Genomic DNA, 16455 nt, shown 5'->3' with positions numbered 1-16455 from the left:
TCCTGAGCGCTTAGGACCTCAGACTGGGGCTTAGGTTCACCTTCCAATGGGACAATGACCCTAAGCACACAGCCAAGACAATGCAGGAGTTTCTTCGGGACAAGTCTCTGAATGTCCTTAAGTGGCTCAGCCAGAGCCCGGAATTGAACCTGATCGAACATTTCTGGAGAAACCTGTTATTAGCTATGCAGCAACGCTCCCCATCCAGCCTGACAGAGCATGAGAGGATCTGCAGATAAGTAAGGGAGAAACTCCACAAATACAGTTTTGCCAAGCTTGTAGCTTCATACCCAAGAAGACTTGAGGCTGTAATCACTGCCAATGGTGTTTCAATAAAGTACTGAGTAAAGGGTCTGAATACTTGAGTACATGTGATAATTTTGTTTCGTATTTTTTGTAAATCAGCAAACATTTTTAAAGCCTGTTTTGGCTTTGTCATTATTGGGTATTGGAGTAAAAAATACACAAAACTGAGTGATATATGCAGTGCCTTCAGAAAGTACTCAGACCTCTTAACTTCTTCCACATTTTGTTAGGTTATGGCCTTACTCTAAAATTGATTAAATTGTTTTTTTCCCTCATCAATCTACACCCTACTACTTTCACACAGATAGTAAAGCATCAACTCTATTCAAATTGCATTCAAAATGGAAAATCCTGTTCTAGATTGACATAGACTTCAGTGAAGCATCATTTTAGTCTGCTCTGTACTTGTACTGTAAGGCATTATATATTTTTAAATGTATCTGTGGTAATCATTAACCACGTTTCCATCCACAGTTTTTATGAGAGTAAAGTCATACGTATGTTTCGGTACAATTTTAGCTATGACAACGAGAAATGGCGGTGGAAACGCCTTGAAGCGCAAATATTGATATAATGACCATCATATTGAAGTAAACTTGGAGTCACATGATGATATGGTGTGTGGTCCTCCCAATACATATTGGGAAACCATGTAGTTTATTAGGCTACAGATTAAATAAGTTATGATGAACAGGCACAGGGTGGTTAAAGTGCACGGCAACCTTGAGGCCGCTTTACAAAAAATATTGAGTGTCTTATTCTGGTGACATGATGATCGTGATGATCAATAATACTTGACTGCCATTTGACAAATAAAAAATACTCTCACTCTTAATAATCTCATCATGTACACTAGCTTACCTGCACAGCCTTCCCGCACTGTATCTGTCTGCGAGCAGTTGGCTAGATCGTACCTGTCAAGACCAGAGTAGGCACATTTGCTATTTAACTCAACAGTTTTTGTGACAAAACTATCGGTAGAGTTGAAAATGTGATGGAAACACATTGAACTTCAGATGTTTTCGGTACATGAAAACTTAAGCGAAAAAGTACATTTTGTGTGCAGTATGTCATCACACACCGATTACTATCCACAACAAGTCTGTTTGGTGGAAACACCACTGGTGGGAAAATGGCCATCATTTCTTTATGCAGATTTGGAATATTGTGAAAATGTGAAAATCTGTCTCCAATTGAATGGAAACTTAGCTCATATAGTACAATATATAAATTGGATACTTTTCAAATAAAAACAGATGGCTAGTATAGTCTCAAATATTACACAATTATGCATGCTACACCATGCCATTGCATTCAATGCCATCTGGTGGAGAAAATGTGTCAAGTCCTGCCTGTACAACTTCAACCTTTCTGACTCCACCCTCCTCTGATGAACAAAATGAGGTGGAAACACCTAAGATACTGAAGTGAGAGTAAAATAAATGAAGTGAAGATTCCATTTAAATACAGGAGAGTTACGGGGAACATAATTTCTTAAGCACGGTCACAGGTAAGGAACTCATAGCATAATGAATACAAGACACAATGGATACTCAGCTACTATAATCTTATACACATAATAAGAATGTTATCATTATCAGGAGGTAAGTTGATGCACAGTAACGTAGTGGAGAGACTGTGCCAGGGTAAACTAAATGATAACTCAACATTGATATGTAGTGTAATGTGAAGCTGAATAACATGCTTGAATCATACAGTGGGGGAAAAAAGTATTTGATCCCCTGCTGATTTTGTACGTTTTTCCCGCTGATAAAGAAAGGATCAGTCTATAATTTTAATGGTAGGTTTATTTGAACAGTGAGAGACAGAATAACAACAAAAATATCCAGAAAAATGCATGTCAAAAATGTTATAAATTGATTTGCTTTTTAATGAGGGAAATAAGTATTTGACCCCCTCTCAATCAGAAAGATTTCTGGCTCCCAGGTGTCTTTTGTACAGGTAACGAGCTGAGATTAGGAGCACACTCTTAAAGGGAGTGCTCCACCATGGCCAAGACCAAAGAGCTCTCCAAGGATGTCAGGGACAAGATTGTAGACCTACACAAGGCTGGAATGGGCTACAAGACCATCGCCAAGCAGCTTGGTGAGAAGGTGACAACATTTGGTGCGATTATTCGCAAATGGAAGAAACACAAAATAACTGTCAATATCCCTCGGCCTGGGGTTCCATGCAAGATCTCACCTCGTGGGGTTGCAATGATCATGAGAACGGTGAGGAATCAGCCCAGAACTACACGGGAGGATCTTGTCAATGATCTCAAGGCAGCTGGGACCATAGTCACCAAGAAAACAATTGGTAACACACTACGCCGTGAAGGACTGAAATCCTGCAGCGCCCGCAAGGTCCCCCTGTTCAAGAAAGCACATATACATGCCCGTCTGAAGTTTGCCAATGAACATCTGAATGATTCAGAGGATAACTGGGTGAAAGTGTTGTGATCAGATGAGACCAAAATGGAGCTCTTTGGCATCAACTCAACTCGCCGTGTTTGGAGGAGGAGGAATGCTGCCTATGACCCCAAGAACACCATCTCCACCGTCAAACATGGAGGTGGAAACATTATGCTTTGGGGGTGTTTTTCTGCTAAGGGGACAGGACAACTTCACCGCATCAAAGGGACGATGGACTGGGCCATGTACCGTCAAATCTTGGGTGAGGACCTCCTTCCCTCAGCCAGGGCATTGAAAATGGGTCGTGGATGGGTATTCCAGCATGACAATGACCCAAAACACATGGCCAAGGCAACAAAGGAGTGGCTCAAGAAGAAGCACATTAAGGTCCTGGAGTGGCCTAGCCAGTCTCCAGACCTTAATCCCATAGAAAATCTGTGGAGGGAGCTGAAGGTTCAAGTTGCCAAACGTCAGCCTCAAAACCTTAATGACTTGGAGAAGATCTGCAAAGAGGAGTGGGACAAAATCCCTCCTGAGATGCGTGCAAACCTGGTGGCCAACTACAAGAAAAGTCTGACCTCTGTGATTGCCAACAAGGGTTTTTGCCACCAAGTCTAAGTCATTTTTTGCAGAGGGATCAAATACTTATTTCCCTCATTAAAATGCAAATCATTTAATAACATTTTTGACATGCGTTTTTCTGGATTTTTTTGTTGTTATTCTGTCTCTCACTGTTCAAATAAACCTACCATTAAAATTATAGACTGATCATTTCTTTGTAAGTGTGCAAACATACGAAATCAGCAGGGGATCAGATACTTTTTCCCCCCACTGTACATCTGATTTGTGTTTGCTGATTTTTGAGATGATTATTTCAGAGACAATATGAGCTTTAGAGCGGTAGGAAATAAGTCAGCCATATCACATAAACTGGTAGTCCAGGGCAAAGGTTGAATATGACTGATTATGTGCAATCCTGTAAACTGCTTTATCAGAGGATAGGATGAACTTGGATGACTTGCACTGTTAAGGTACACTTAGAAAAGAAAATTTCAAAAGGGTTCTTCGGTTGTGCCTATTGGAGAACCCTTTTTTGGTTTTAGGTATAACACTTTTTGGTTCCATGTAGAGCCATCTGTGGAAAGGGTTTTACATGGAACAGAAAATGATTCTACCTGGAACCAAAGGGGTTATACCTGGGACCAAAAAGGGTTATTGAAAGGGTTCTCCTATCAGGACAGCCGAAGAACACTCATGTTCTTGATATCACCTTTTTTTCTAAGAGTGTATGGAACAACCTTATAAAGGACAGTGTTAGCTACAGTAGTGTCTCAAATAGGAGAACCAATACCATGTGACTTGATGAGATTTGATGCAACTTGACTTGATGTGGAACTTATTTGATGCAAACACTGAATGCCATTACAGATCATCTTGATTAACAGATGGACTTGTCCAGCCCGGCAGCAGTAATTGAAAACAACAGTCTGGAGAACTGGAAAGTGATTGGTGCGGGAGGGTTTGGACAAGTCCACAAAGCCAGACATGTGGTTTGGGGATTGGATGTGGCCATCAAGTTGCTACAATGTGATGATGGGTAAAATGTCTATACTTTAAACACTTGATTGTATGTCAATTAAATGAGATTTATATTACATTATAAACTGATTTGTCTTTCATGATGTGGTCAACCATTTAAGTTAAGACAATATTCCTGTGTTGCCCTCACTCTCTCTGTCCACCCCCTCCCTTGTCCTCTCCTTCCCACCCCTAACTTTATCCCTGCTCTAGTGCTTCCCTGCATAATGAGGCAGAAATGATGCGCAAGGGTGCAAGCCACCATGTGATAAGGATTCTTGGAGTGTACAAGGATTGTCCCCCCACTTGTGGCCCTTCCATCCAGCTGGGTCTTGTGATGGAGTTCATGGAGAGGGGGACGCTGGAATCCCTCCTGGACACCCTCTCTCTCCATCCACCTTTTCCCCACCCCCTTGCCTATCGCTTGGCCCACCAGATCGCTCTGGGGATGAACTTCCTCCATTGCCTCATCCCACCCCTTCTGCATCAAGACCTGAAGCCCAATAATGTGTTGCTGGATGACTACCTTAATGCCAAGGCAGGTTCCAGGCTCCTGGTTCTAATTAGGCTTTAACTGGTGGGAACACGAGCATGAACTGAGGTTCAATAGCACTATTTCTTGTTGGAGTGTATTATTGAGGCAATATTATAATTATTATTATTGATATTACCATTAATTGATTATTAACTATTTCAACAAATATAGTTAGATGACATGAGTTATACTGCCAGAAATTGTAATGCATAAACCGAACATAAACTGAAGACTATCTCTCTGTCTCTGTGTCTCTCTCTCTGTCTCTCTAGCTTGCAGATTTTGGCCTGGCCAAGGTGTCCCACAGTGTTAACAAGATGAGCAAAGAGTTCCCTGGGAAGGCTGGGGGTACATCTAGTTACATGCCCCCTGAGGCTTTGGAAAATGTGTCATACAAACCCATTCGTGCCTTTGACATCTACAGGTACACCACTAAATTCCTCAAGAATAATCAATATGGACATATGACTTTACAATGACTCTTTCTATCTCTCTCTCACACATTCTCTTCTTCAGCTATGGAATACTTCTGTGGTCCATAATCACTGGTCAGTCGAAGCCATATCCTTGTAAGTAACACTTACAATGAATACCCTCTTCATGGTGCATTATACTCACATTCATTGCACTTTGCTATGCATAGTAACATTACATTATAGCCACACCGTGGCTGTACTAAATTCTACAGGGACTTCAGGTTACGAAAAAAAGAAGGTATGGGAACTGTTTAAAATATCTGAACATTATGAAGTGGATATGAACACACCGGTACTACATGCTTGCTTACACATACGAACTTATATCTCGCTCTCTTCTCTCACTCTCTCTTTTATTTTCTATACTCTTCTCTCCCTCTCTCTCTATTGTCGAGAACTGTTTTATAATTTAATGTGTTTATGTATTTGTCTACAAGTTTATATATCTTTACAACAAGAAAGGGGAAGATATCAAAATAGGGGCATTGGGGATAATAACATATTGTATGGAATACATTTGTACTGTAGTGAAGACGTCGCTAGAGTAATGCAAGGTCTCTTTCATGATCATGTGAAACATCAATTGCTATGAAAATGCTGGGATGTGTTTTTCAATTAGGTTAAAGGTAATTATGATGCAACTATGATGGTGATACAATATGGATTACAATTATGAATATTAAGGCTATACGCACTACATGTTACACACATAGACACTCAAACATGCAAATTGGCAGAGTTATTATTTATTTGGACATCACACATTATAGTCTTACTATTATACAGACATCATACACACTCTCATTATATCATATCCAATATCATACACATCAACCTACTCAGATTTGTTACACACATAATTTGTATACATTTTCTAACATCTGTGGCATTGGCTCACAGGCAAGGGAATAATAAAAACATTGCTAGAACCTATTTCTGTCACGGTTGTCGTAGAGAGGAGCGGACCAAAGTGCAGCGTGTTTTTCGTTCCACATTTTAGTTATACTGTGAAACTATGCAGGACATATAAATAAACAGAATACCAAAAACAACAAACCGTGACGCAGAGTTAACATACACGAACTCAAAACTAATCTCCCACAAACCCAGGTGGAAAAAAAACGACTTAAGTATGATCTCCAATTAGAGACAACGAGGACCAGCTGCCTCTAATTGGAGATCATCCCAAACAAAACCAACATAGAAATACTACACTAGAAACTGACAACATAGAAAAAGAAAACATAGAAAAAAAACTGTCACGCCCTGACCTACTCTACCATAGAAAATAACATCTTTCTACGGTCAGGACATGACAATTTCTTGAATTCTAAATATCAGACATTTGAAAGCTCTAGTTTTGACCTTTATAATACCTCTGATGGCAGTAACTTTACAAGCACTAATTATGGTCAATTTAGACTGAGAATAGTATCTAGTTATGGTAAGGGGTGAAATACGTATAGCTAGTTATAATTGTAATGGTTTGGCAGATTATAAAAAAAGAAGATCAGCCTTTACATGGCTAAAAGAAAAGGAATATAACATATACTGTTTACAGGAAACTCAATCTACATCCTTAGATGAAGTTGCGTGGAAAAAGGAATGGGGTGGTGAAATAATTTTCTGTCATGGACAAAGGAACTCAAAGGGTGTGATGATATTAATTAACAAAAATTTCGATCTGAATGTGCAAATAATCAGGAATTATGCGCAAGGAAGGTGGATCCTTATGAATATGAAAGTGGGCGAAAAAGAGATTTGGCTCATTAATCTATGTGGTCCAAATCAGAATGATCCACACTTCTTCGAAAACATTTATACCAATTTATTGAACTTACAGGCAACAAATTATCTAATCATTATGGTAGGAGACTATAATACAGTGTTAAGTACCTCAATGAACCGTAAGGTAATCACTCTACAAACTATCATCACCGTGCCCTTAAGGAAATCACATATATTATGGACACATTAGAAATACTGGATATTTGGAGACTAAAAAATCCCGACCTAGTGAGATATACATGGAGGAGACTTAATCAAGCTAGTTGTCTTGACTACTTTCTTGTCTCTTTCGCTCTTGCATCAAAGGTTAAAAAACATTTAATAGGAGACAGAATGCGATTGGATCATCATCTTATTGGCATTCACATAACTCTAGTAGATTTTACATTTACATTTTAGTCATTTAGCAGACGCTCTTATCTCGAGCGACTTACAGTAGTGAATGCATACATTTCATACATTTTTTTCTCTGTACTGGTCCCCCGTGGGAATCAAACCCACAACCCTGGCATTGCAAACACCATGCTCTACCAACTGAGTCACACATGGACGGGGATATTGGATATTTAATCAAAGTTTACTGGAGGACAACTTATTTTTTAACTAAGACAAAATAATTTATTACTGAATTTTTCCAGTATAATATAGGTTCAGCATATCCCCTTATTGTTTGGGATACCTTTAAATGTAAAGCCGTTTCTGGCTAAAGAAACAAGACTAACAAGGGAAATCCATGAACTAATAGTACAGGTAGATAGCAATAAAAACGATACTACAGAGATACAAAATAAGACAGAGGAAAAAACAAAAAGAACTTGAGGAACTTATTCAAGAACGATCTAACGTAATCTATTGCAAAAATAAAGCAAACTGGATGGAATGTGGAGAAAAATGCACAAAATTCTTCCTGAATCTCCAATACCGGAACGCTAAGAAAAATAATTTGCAGAAACTCGTTACTGAAGACGGAGTCATCTATGATTCTCCGAATGATATCTAAAAAGAGGAAGCTAATTATTTTAGGCAGATGTTCTCTTTTCCGTCTCATCCTCTCCCACTAAATGAAGATTACGGTAAGGAATTGTTTCCAAATAATATAAAAATGGAAAATTACCAAATGTACAGAAAGATCAGTGCGAAGGCCAAATTACAGAGGAAGAACTTTTTGAGGCTATTAAATCCTTTCAGTCTGGAAAAACCCCAGGGCTTGATGGCATACCGGTAGAGGTATATCAAGTATTTTTTGATATACTAAAGGCTCCATTGTTAGATTGTTTTAACTACTTCTATAGAAATGGTAGTCTGTCAGGTACTCAGCAGGAAGGTCTGATTTCTCTATTATTAAAACAAGACCCAGATGGCAAATATAAAGACCCAGTCTATCTAAAAAACTGGAGGCCCCTTACACTTCAATCTTGTGAATCAAAAATACTAGCAAAATGCATTGCACTCAGAATTAAAAGGGTTTTACCAGGTATTGTTCATCCTGATAAGACATGTTTTTTACATGGACGATACATTAGAGATAATATACGACAACTACTAGAAATAATACAACATCATGAAACATATAAGAAGCCAGGAATGGTATTATAGCGGATTTTGAAAAGGCATTTGATAAAGTAAGATATTTATAAATGCCCGGATTTTTTCAATTTCGGTAATTATCTTATAAAATGGGTAAAAATAATGTATAGCACCCCCAGGTGTAAAATAGTAAATAACGGCTTCTTCTCAGAGAGTTTTGAATTGTCAAGAGGAGTTAAACAAGGGTGTCCACTGTCACCATATCTATTCGTTATGGCCATCGAAATGCTAGCTATTAAAATCAGATCCAATAACAACATTAGAGGATTAGAAATCCAAGGCTTACAAACAAAGGTGTCCATGTATGCCGATGACTCAAGTTTATGTTAAGTCCGCAAGCTAGATCCCTGCAATGTCTCATTAAAGAGCTAGATAACTTTTCTGTACTATCTGGACTAAAACCTAATTATGATAAGTGTACAATATTACGTAATGGATCCTTAAAAAATACAACTTTTACATTACCTTGCAGCTTACCTATAAAATGGGCTGATGGTGAAGTAGACATACTCGGTATTCACATCACAAAATATATAAATAAGCTCTCCACAATGAATTTCAATAGAAAACAAGATCCTGCAACCATGGAGAGGTAAATACCTGTCTATTTATGGAAAAATTGCCCTGATTAACACCTTAGTCATATCTCAGTTTACTCACTTACTTATGGCGCTGCCTACTCCTGATGATTCGTTTTTCAAATCACATGAGCAAAAAATATTTAGCTTTTTCTGGGACGCTAAACCAGACCAAATAAAATGAGTCTATCTATATAATGAATATGAATTGGGTGGGTTGAGATTGTTAAATATAAAAGCACTAAACCTCTCTCTAAAAGCTTCACTCATTCAAAAGTTTTATTTGAACCCTTGTAACGGCTGTCGTCGGAAGAAGACCAAGGTGCCGCGGAGTTAGTGTTCATAATTTAATTCAGAAAGAACACAATATAATTACAAAACAAGAAACAACCGACAGCTAAACAGTACTGACAGCTAACACACTGAACAGAAACAATTACCCACAACCCCCAAAGGAAAAGTAGGCTACTTATGTGTGACTCCCAATCAGCCACAACCCTCTACAGCTGTGCCTGATTGGAAGTCACATGGCCAAAATAAACGAAACAATCAAAACACACACTTCTCTTCTGCCACGTCCTGACCTAACTACACCCTCTACTGGTCACATTGTCTATGTGGTGCACCACATAGACAATAATAACTGTTCATAAACATTACATCTACAAGTACATTCATAGAGAAATATGACAGGGCTGTTTAAGGCTTTTTGGAGCATCTTACCTTTACTCTTCAATCTCTTCTAGATGTACATGCCGGAGACTCCAGCAGGTTCTGTTTTCTCATCAAAGACAGAGGACAGAGGCCTTCCCTGGAGACAGTGGACAAAGAGCAGGTCGAGGGGCTAAGGGACCTGGTGGAGCTCATGGAGAAGTGCTGGGACCATGAGCCCTCTAAGAGACCCCCCTTCAAGGGTAAGAGTACAGGAGTGTAGTTGAAATATTCCTTTTTTTATCACGTAGGGTAGCTATACTCATCCAGTTAGGATTGTGTACATCTTGATTGTCATAACATAACCATGCATGTCTTTATTTATGAGTTTTACACATCACTGATACGTGTCGTTTGGAACTCTTCCTGTTTATTTTTCAGAATGCTTCCTTGTGACAGAAAGAGTGTTTGAGAAGCACAAGAAGGGGATAAATAATGCCGTCCATCAAGTGCTGACAAAACTGGTACAGAACAAGACACTAGAGCTACGTTCTAATATGTACACTAGTGTATCACTCGAAATAAACCAATGTATTTGTCATGCATTTATGTGGTAATCCTTGTGTGGGCATTGGAACATAGCATACTAACAACTGTCTCCTTATTCTACTCTTCCCTCTATCATACCCTCTCTCTAGGCCTTGGGAAGTGAGGGGGGAAGTAAAACATCAGGTGTTGGCGCCGTCTATGTATCTGCAAGTTCAAAGCCACCTGGTATAACACTTTATAACAACTAATACTACTATTGAACTTAGTATCCAAGTATTGACTTGATCGAGTTCACCTAAATCAAAGATCAAATACAGAATGTATCCTTCCACAGCATGTCCAAAAGACAAAGTGAATATCTCTGCTGATGTGAAGACTGGTTCACTCTCTCCAACACAGGTAAGTGAATTTGGCCTTCACTGAGATGAATCTATGGTTTGAAGAGAAAACACAGAATAATATCGCCTACATAACTATTGGTCTGCTCATATCCTGTACACAGTGGCGGATTTAGGTATAGGTGACATGGGCAGCCGCCCAGGGCGGCATCTTGCCGGGGGAGGCAGAGAGCGCCTGCACCAAAAAGAAATACATGTAAAAAAACATTTGGAATGGTGACATTTGGAATGGTGACAGTTTAATTTGTGTGTTTTTTGTTAGCAATAGGGTAATAGAGTAATAATTTGATTCTCTTTTTTATTTGTTTTTATATACTACAATTTGTTTCTATTTGTCTTTGTTACTTCATGATATTTATAAGTCTTATTTTGTATATATTTTCATATTTATATAGTTTTAAATGTTATGATTGTTTATTTGTGTTGTTCCAAATGTCTGATTAAAAATTACAGTTAGTGGGGGGGGGGGGGGGGGGGGGGAATGGTCGTGGACAGGCAAAAGGTCAAAACCAGTTCAGAGTCCGGGAGGTACAGAGTGGCAGGCAGGCTCGAGTACAGGGCAGGCAGACTGGTCAGGCAGGCGGGTACGGAGTCCAGAAAACAGGCAAGGGTCAAAACCGGGAGGACTAGCAAAAGAGAGAATAGGAAAAGCAGGAGTACGGGAAAAACACGCTGGTTGACTTGAAATAGACAGGACGAACTGGCACAGAGAGACAGGAACACAGGGATAAATACACTGGGGGAAATAAGCGACCCCTGGAGGGGGTGGAGACAATCACAAGGACAGGTGAAACAGATCAAGGTGTGACAGTACCCCCCCATGGCGCCACCTGGCGTCCTACCTGGACGCATACCTGGCTGACCGGGGTGTCGGCAGTGGAAATCGGCGATGAAGGCCGGGTCCAGGATGTCTTTAGCAGGAACCCAGCACCTCTCCTCCGGGCCATAACCCTCCCAGTCAACCAGGTACTGGAAACCCTTGCCCCGTGGTCGAACCCTCAGGAGGCGTCTCACCGTATACGCTGGCCATCGATGACCCGGGGGGAGGGATGGGCCTAGAAACAGAAGACACATGACTGTGAGACAAGGGCTTAATCCTGGACACATGGGGTGAACACGGAGGGTACAGGGCAACAGCAGTGGGACTAATGACTCTAGAATTGGGGAAAAGAGCAATGAAACAGGGGGATATTTATGAGTCTTATTTTTGTATATATTTATATACTTATATAGTATTAAATGTTATAATTATTTATTTCTCTTGTACCAAATGTCTGATTAAAAATTACAGTTAGTGCAGAATGGTTCTTTTTTGGACTGTAAGTCTGCTCATATTATCGTTTTCAAACATATCAATTGTGATTTTGTAAATTGCTTCACTTTCTGCTTACTGTAGGATGTGGCTGATGGCTTGTCTTCAAAACTAATAGACAAAGGTAAAATAATATTTTCATTATCCTCTCTTCAACCCTCTCTCTCTGCTCTACCCTTACTCTCTATATCTCTCACTTCTCTTAACTTCCACTCATATGAGTGTGAGAGAACAGCTTGTCAAATAGATCAGATATGAAGAACAGTTATTTGCACTCCTTGTATTGCTCCAAGTACATAAGAAAAATGTCAATACTTGTAAGTGAAAGTCCAGTGAACTTGCAGTCATGTCACGAATCCCACCGAAGGTGGCTCCCCTGCCTGCTCGGGCGGCGCTCGGCGGTCGTCGTCACCGACCTACTAGCCGCCGCTGATCCTTTTTTCCTTTTTCGTTTGGTTTGTCTTATTGGTTGCACCTGTTCCTCATTTGTCTTTTGATTTTGGTTATTTAAGCCTGGTTAGCCCGCCCAGTGTTGTGCGGGATTATTTAGCGTCAGGTTGTGTTTTGTATTTGGATGTGCTGGCGATCTACTACTGTTCTATTTTCATGCATGCTGTGCACCTGTTGTTTGGGCACTTTGCATTTTTCACGCCCGTTGTGTTGGCGTCTATCGTGTTGTGTTTTTATTGAATAAACACAAAGTTCCTTACCTCTGCTATCTGCGCCTGACTCCTACCACCACTCCTAGCAACGACTGACAGAATCCCGCACCAGCTATGGAGTCAGCAGGAGCATCCTCCCCTCCTCTCCCATCGATGGAGGAACGGGTCCTTCACCATACCACCATCCTCCACCGAATCGGCTCAGTGATGGAGCAGATGATGGAGAGGATGGACCGATGGGAGAGGAGTGGCCTCCCTACCGCATCCCCAGCACCAACTCCTCCTCCACCATCTACCCCTCCACCGACGTCCGGACCCGGAGCCCTACGCCTGGCTCTCCCCAGGGAGTACGATGGAGCGGCGGCGGGGTGCCAGGGGTTCCTGCTACAGTTGGATTTGTACCTGGCTACCGTTCATCCAGCTCCCTCCGGAGAGGAGAGCGTAAGCGTCCTCGTCTCCTGCTTAACGGGACGTGCCCTGGAGTGGGCCAACGCAGTGTGGTACGGCCCAGACTCGGCAAGGGATCACTACCCTGAGTTCACCCGCCGGTTCCGGGCCGTGTTCGACCACCCAGCAGAAGGCCGGGCGGCGGGTGAACGGCTGTTCCACCTGCGTCAGGAGACGAGGAGCGCACAGGACTTTGCTCTGGAGTTCCGGACCTTGGCTGCTGGAGCGGGGTGGAACGACAGGGCCCTGATGGACCACTATCGGTGTAGCCTCCGGGAGGACGTCCGCCGTGAGCTAGCCTGTCGGGACACTACCCTGTCGCTAGACGAACTAATCGACATGTCCATTCGTCTTGACAATCTGCTGGCTGCGTGCGGGCGTCCAGACGGGGCCCTGTTGGTTCCACCTCCAGGTCCTCCATCTCCCATTCCTATGGAGCTAGGGGGGGCCGCGTCCAGGGGAACCGGAGGAGGAGGCTCCCCTTGTATCCAGTGTGGTCGGAGAGGACACACTACCGACAGGTGCTGGGGGAGCTCCTCTGGGAATCGGGATGGCAGGCGGAGCACTCCTCGTCCATCTCAGGTGAGTAAGCACCAACCTCACCCAGAGCTCCCTGTTGGTCACATGTTCGTTTTAGTAACTTTCCCCTTGTTTTCTCCCTCTTTCCAGCATAAGGCGCTAGTCGATTCAGGCGCAGCTGGAAACTTTATGGATCGTGGGCTCGCATTAAGGCTAGGGATTCCCCTGGTGTCATTGGACCAACCTTTCCCCGTGCACTCCTTAGATAGCAGACCATTAGGGTCAGGACTGGTCAGGGAGGCCACGGTGCCACTGGACATGGTAATGCAGGGGGATCATGGGGAACGGATTACTCTCTTCCTCATTGATTCTCCTGCGTTTCCGGTGGTGCTGGGGATTCCCTGGCTGGCCAATCACAATCCCAATATTTCGTGGAGACAGGGGGCTCTCAGAGGGTGGTCAGAGGAGTGCTCAGGCAGGTGTAAGGGAGTTTCCATCGGTGCGACGACGGTGGAGAGTCCAGACCAGGTTTCCACTGTGCGCATTCCCTCAGAATATGCCGATTTGGCTATCGCCTTCTGTAAAAAGAGGGCGACCCGATTACCACCTCATCGACGAGGGGATTGCGTGATAAATCTCCAGGTAAACGCTGCACTTCCCAGGAGTCACGTGTACCCATTGTCACAGGAGGAGACGTTGGCTATGGAAACATATGTCACGGAATCTCTGAGACAGGGGTATATTCGGCCCTCCATGTCACCCGTCTCCTCGAGTTTCTTTTTTGTGAAGAAAAAGGATGGAGGGTTGCGTCCGTGCATTGATTATCGAGGTCTAAATTCCATCACAGTAGGGTTCAGTTACCCACTACCTCTCATCGCTACGGCGGTGGAATCATTTCACGGCGCACGTTTTTTCACGAAACTGGACCTCAGGAGCGCGTACAATCTGGTGCGTATCCGGGGAGGAGACGAGTGGAAAACCGCATTTAGTACCACATCGGGCCACTATGAGTACCTCGTCATGCCGTACGGGTTAAAGAATGCTCCAGCCGTCTTTCAATCCTTTGTTGACGAGATTCTCAGGGACCTGCACGGACAGGGGGTGGTGGTGTATATTGACGACATCTTGATTTATTCCGCCACCCGCGCCGCGCATGTCTTCCTGGTGCGCAAGGTGCTTGAGCGACTGCTGGAGAATGACCTGTACGTCAAGGCTGAGAAATGTGAGTTTTTCAAACGAGCCGTTTCCTTCCTGGGGTATCGCATTTCCACCTCGGGGGTGGTGATGGAGGATGACCGCGTTAAAGCCGTGCGTAATTGGCCGACTCCGACCACGGTAAAGGAGGTGCAGCGGTTTTTAGGGTTTGCCAATTACTACCGGAGGTTTATCCGGGGCTTTGGTCAAGTTGCTGCTCCCATTACCTCACTGCTGAAGGGGGGTCCGGCGCGCTTGCGCTGGTCAGCAGAGGCGAACAGAGCGTTCAGTCGCCTGAAGGAGCTGTTTACCGTCGCTCCAGTGCTGGCTCATCCGGATCCCTCTTTGGCATTCATAGTGGAGGTGGACGCGTCCGAGACTGGGGTGGGGGCCGTGCTATCACAGCGCTCGGGCACGCCACCCAAACTCCGCCCGTGCGCTTTCTTCTCTAGGAAGCTAGGGTCGGCGGAGCAGAACTATGATGTGGGGGACAGGGAGTTGTTAGCTGTGGTCAAGGCTCTGAAGGTGTGGAGACATTGGCTTGAGGGGGCAAAGCACCCTTTCCTCATCTGGACTGACCACTGTAACCTCGAGTACATCCGGGCAGCTAGGAGACTGAATCCGCGTCAGGCCAGGTGGGCCATGTTCTTTACCCGTTTCCAGTTCACCATCTCTTATCGGCCAGGTTGACTGAACACGAAGGCCGACGCACTGTCCCGCCTATATGACACCGAGGAGAGGGCCATCGATCCGGCTCCCATTCTTCCGGCGTCGTGTTTGGTAGCTCCGGTGGTATGGGAGTTGGACGCGGAGATCGAGCGGGCGTTAAGGTCGGAACCTGCACCATCGCAGTGTCCGACAGGTGTTCAGTACGTACCGCTTGGTCTCCGTGATCGATTGATTCGATGGGCCCATAATCTCCCCTCTTCGGGTCACCCTGGGATCGAGAGGACAGTGCGGAACCTGAGGGGGAAGTACTGGTGGCCCACCTTGGGTAAGGACGTGCGGTCTTATGTTTCCTCCTGCTCGGTGTGCGCTCAGAGCAAGGCTCCTCGACACCTGCCTAAAGGGAAATTACACCCCCTTCCCGTTCCACAGCGGCCGTGGTCACACTTATCAGTGGACTTCCTCACTGACCTTCCCGTATCACAGGGGAACACCACTATCCTGGTCGTTGTGGATCGGTTCTCGAAGTCCTGTCGTCTCATCCCGTTGCCCGGTCTCCCTACGGCTCTGCAGACTGCGGAGGCCCTGTTTACCCATGTCTTCCGGCACTATGGGGTGCCCGAGGACATCGTTTCTGATCGGGGTCCCCAGTTCACGTCCAGAGTTTGGAGGGCGTTCATGGAACGTTTGGGGGTCTCGGTCAGCCTGACCTCGGGTTTCCACCCCGAGAGTAATGGGCAGGTGGAGAGGGTGAACCAAGAGGTGGGTAGGTTTCTAAGGACGTATTGCCAGGAC

At 43.7% G+C, this 16455-nt stretch overlaps 1 protein-coding gene across 5 annotated transcripts in view; it reads left to right on the top strand.

The window, feature by feature from the left end:
* Nucleotides 1-16455, top strand: part of LOC106573461 (receptor-interacting serine/threonine-protein kinase 3) — a 33423-nt gene that overhangs the window by 13557 nt on the left and 3411 nt on the right. For 2 of the 5 annotated variants that reach the window (XM_045697094.2, XM_082962638.1), the window contains exons 2-10: nucleotides 4149-4317; nucleotides 4512-4836; nucleotides 5106-5257; nucleotides 5350-5402; nucleotides 10009-10176; nucleotides 10355-10437; nucleotides 10612-10687; nucleotides 10797-10861; nucleotides 12257-12296. In XM_045697094.2, the coding sequence (XP_045553050.2) occupies nucleotides 4166-4317; nucleotides 4512-4836; nucleotides 5106-5257; nucleotides 5350-5402; nucleotides 10009-10176; nucleotides 10355-10437; nucleotides 10612-10687; nucleotides 10797-10861; nucleotides 12257-12296 (1114 nt within the window). In that variant the 5' untranslated portion in view covers nucleotides 4149-4165. Of the gene's footprint in view, nucleotides 1-4148; nucleotides 4318-4511; nucleotides 4837-5105; nucleotides 5258-5349; nucleotides 5403-10008; nucleotides 10177-10354; nucleotides 10438-10611; nucleotides 10688-10796; nucleotides 10862-12256; nucleotides 12297-12920; nucleotides 15690-16455 lie in introns of those variants that run through there. The other 3 variants (XM_082962639.1, XM_082962636.1, XM_082962635.1) reach the window with 3 other exon arrangements.

The sequence above is a fragment of the Salmo salar genome, chromosome 16 (assembly GCF_965601325.2).
Source record: "Salmo salar chromosome 16, fSalSal1, whole genome shotgun sequence".
Lineage (NCBI taxonomy): Eukaryota > Metazoa > Chordata > Actinopteri > Salmoniformes > Salmonidae > Salmo > Salmo salar.
The sequence above is the reverse complement of the archived record's forward strand: the minus strand, read 5'-3'. Positions and strand labels throughout refer to the sequence as shown.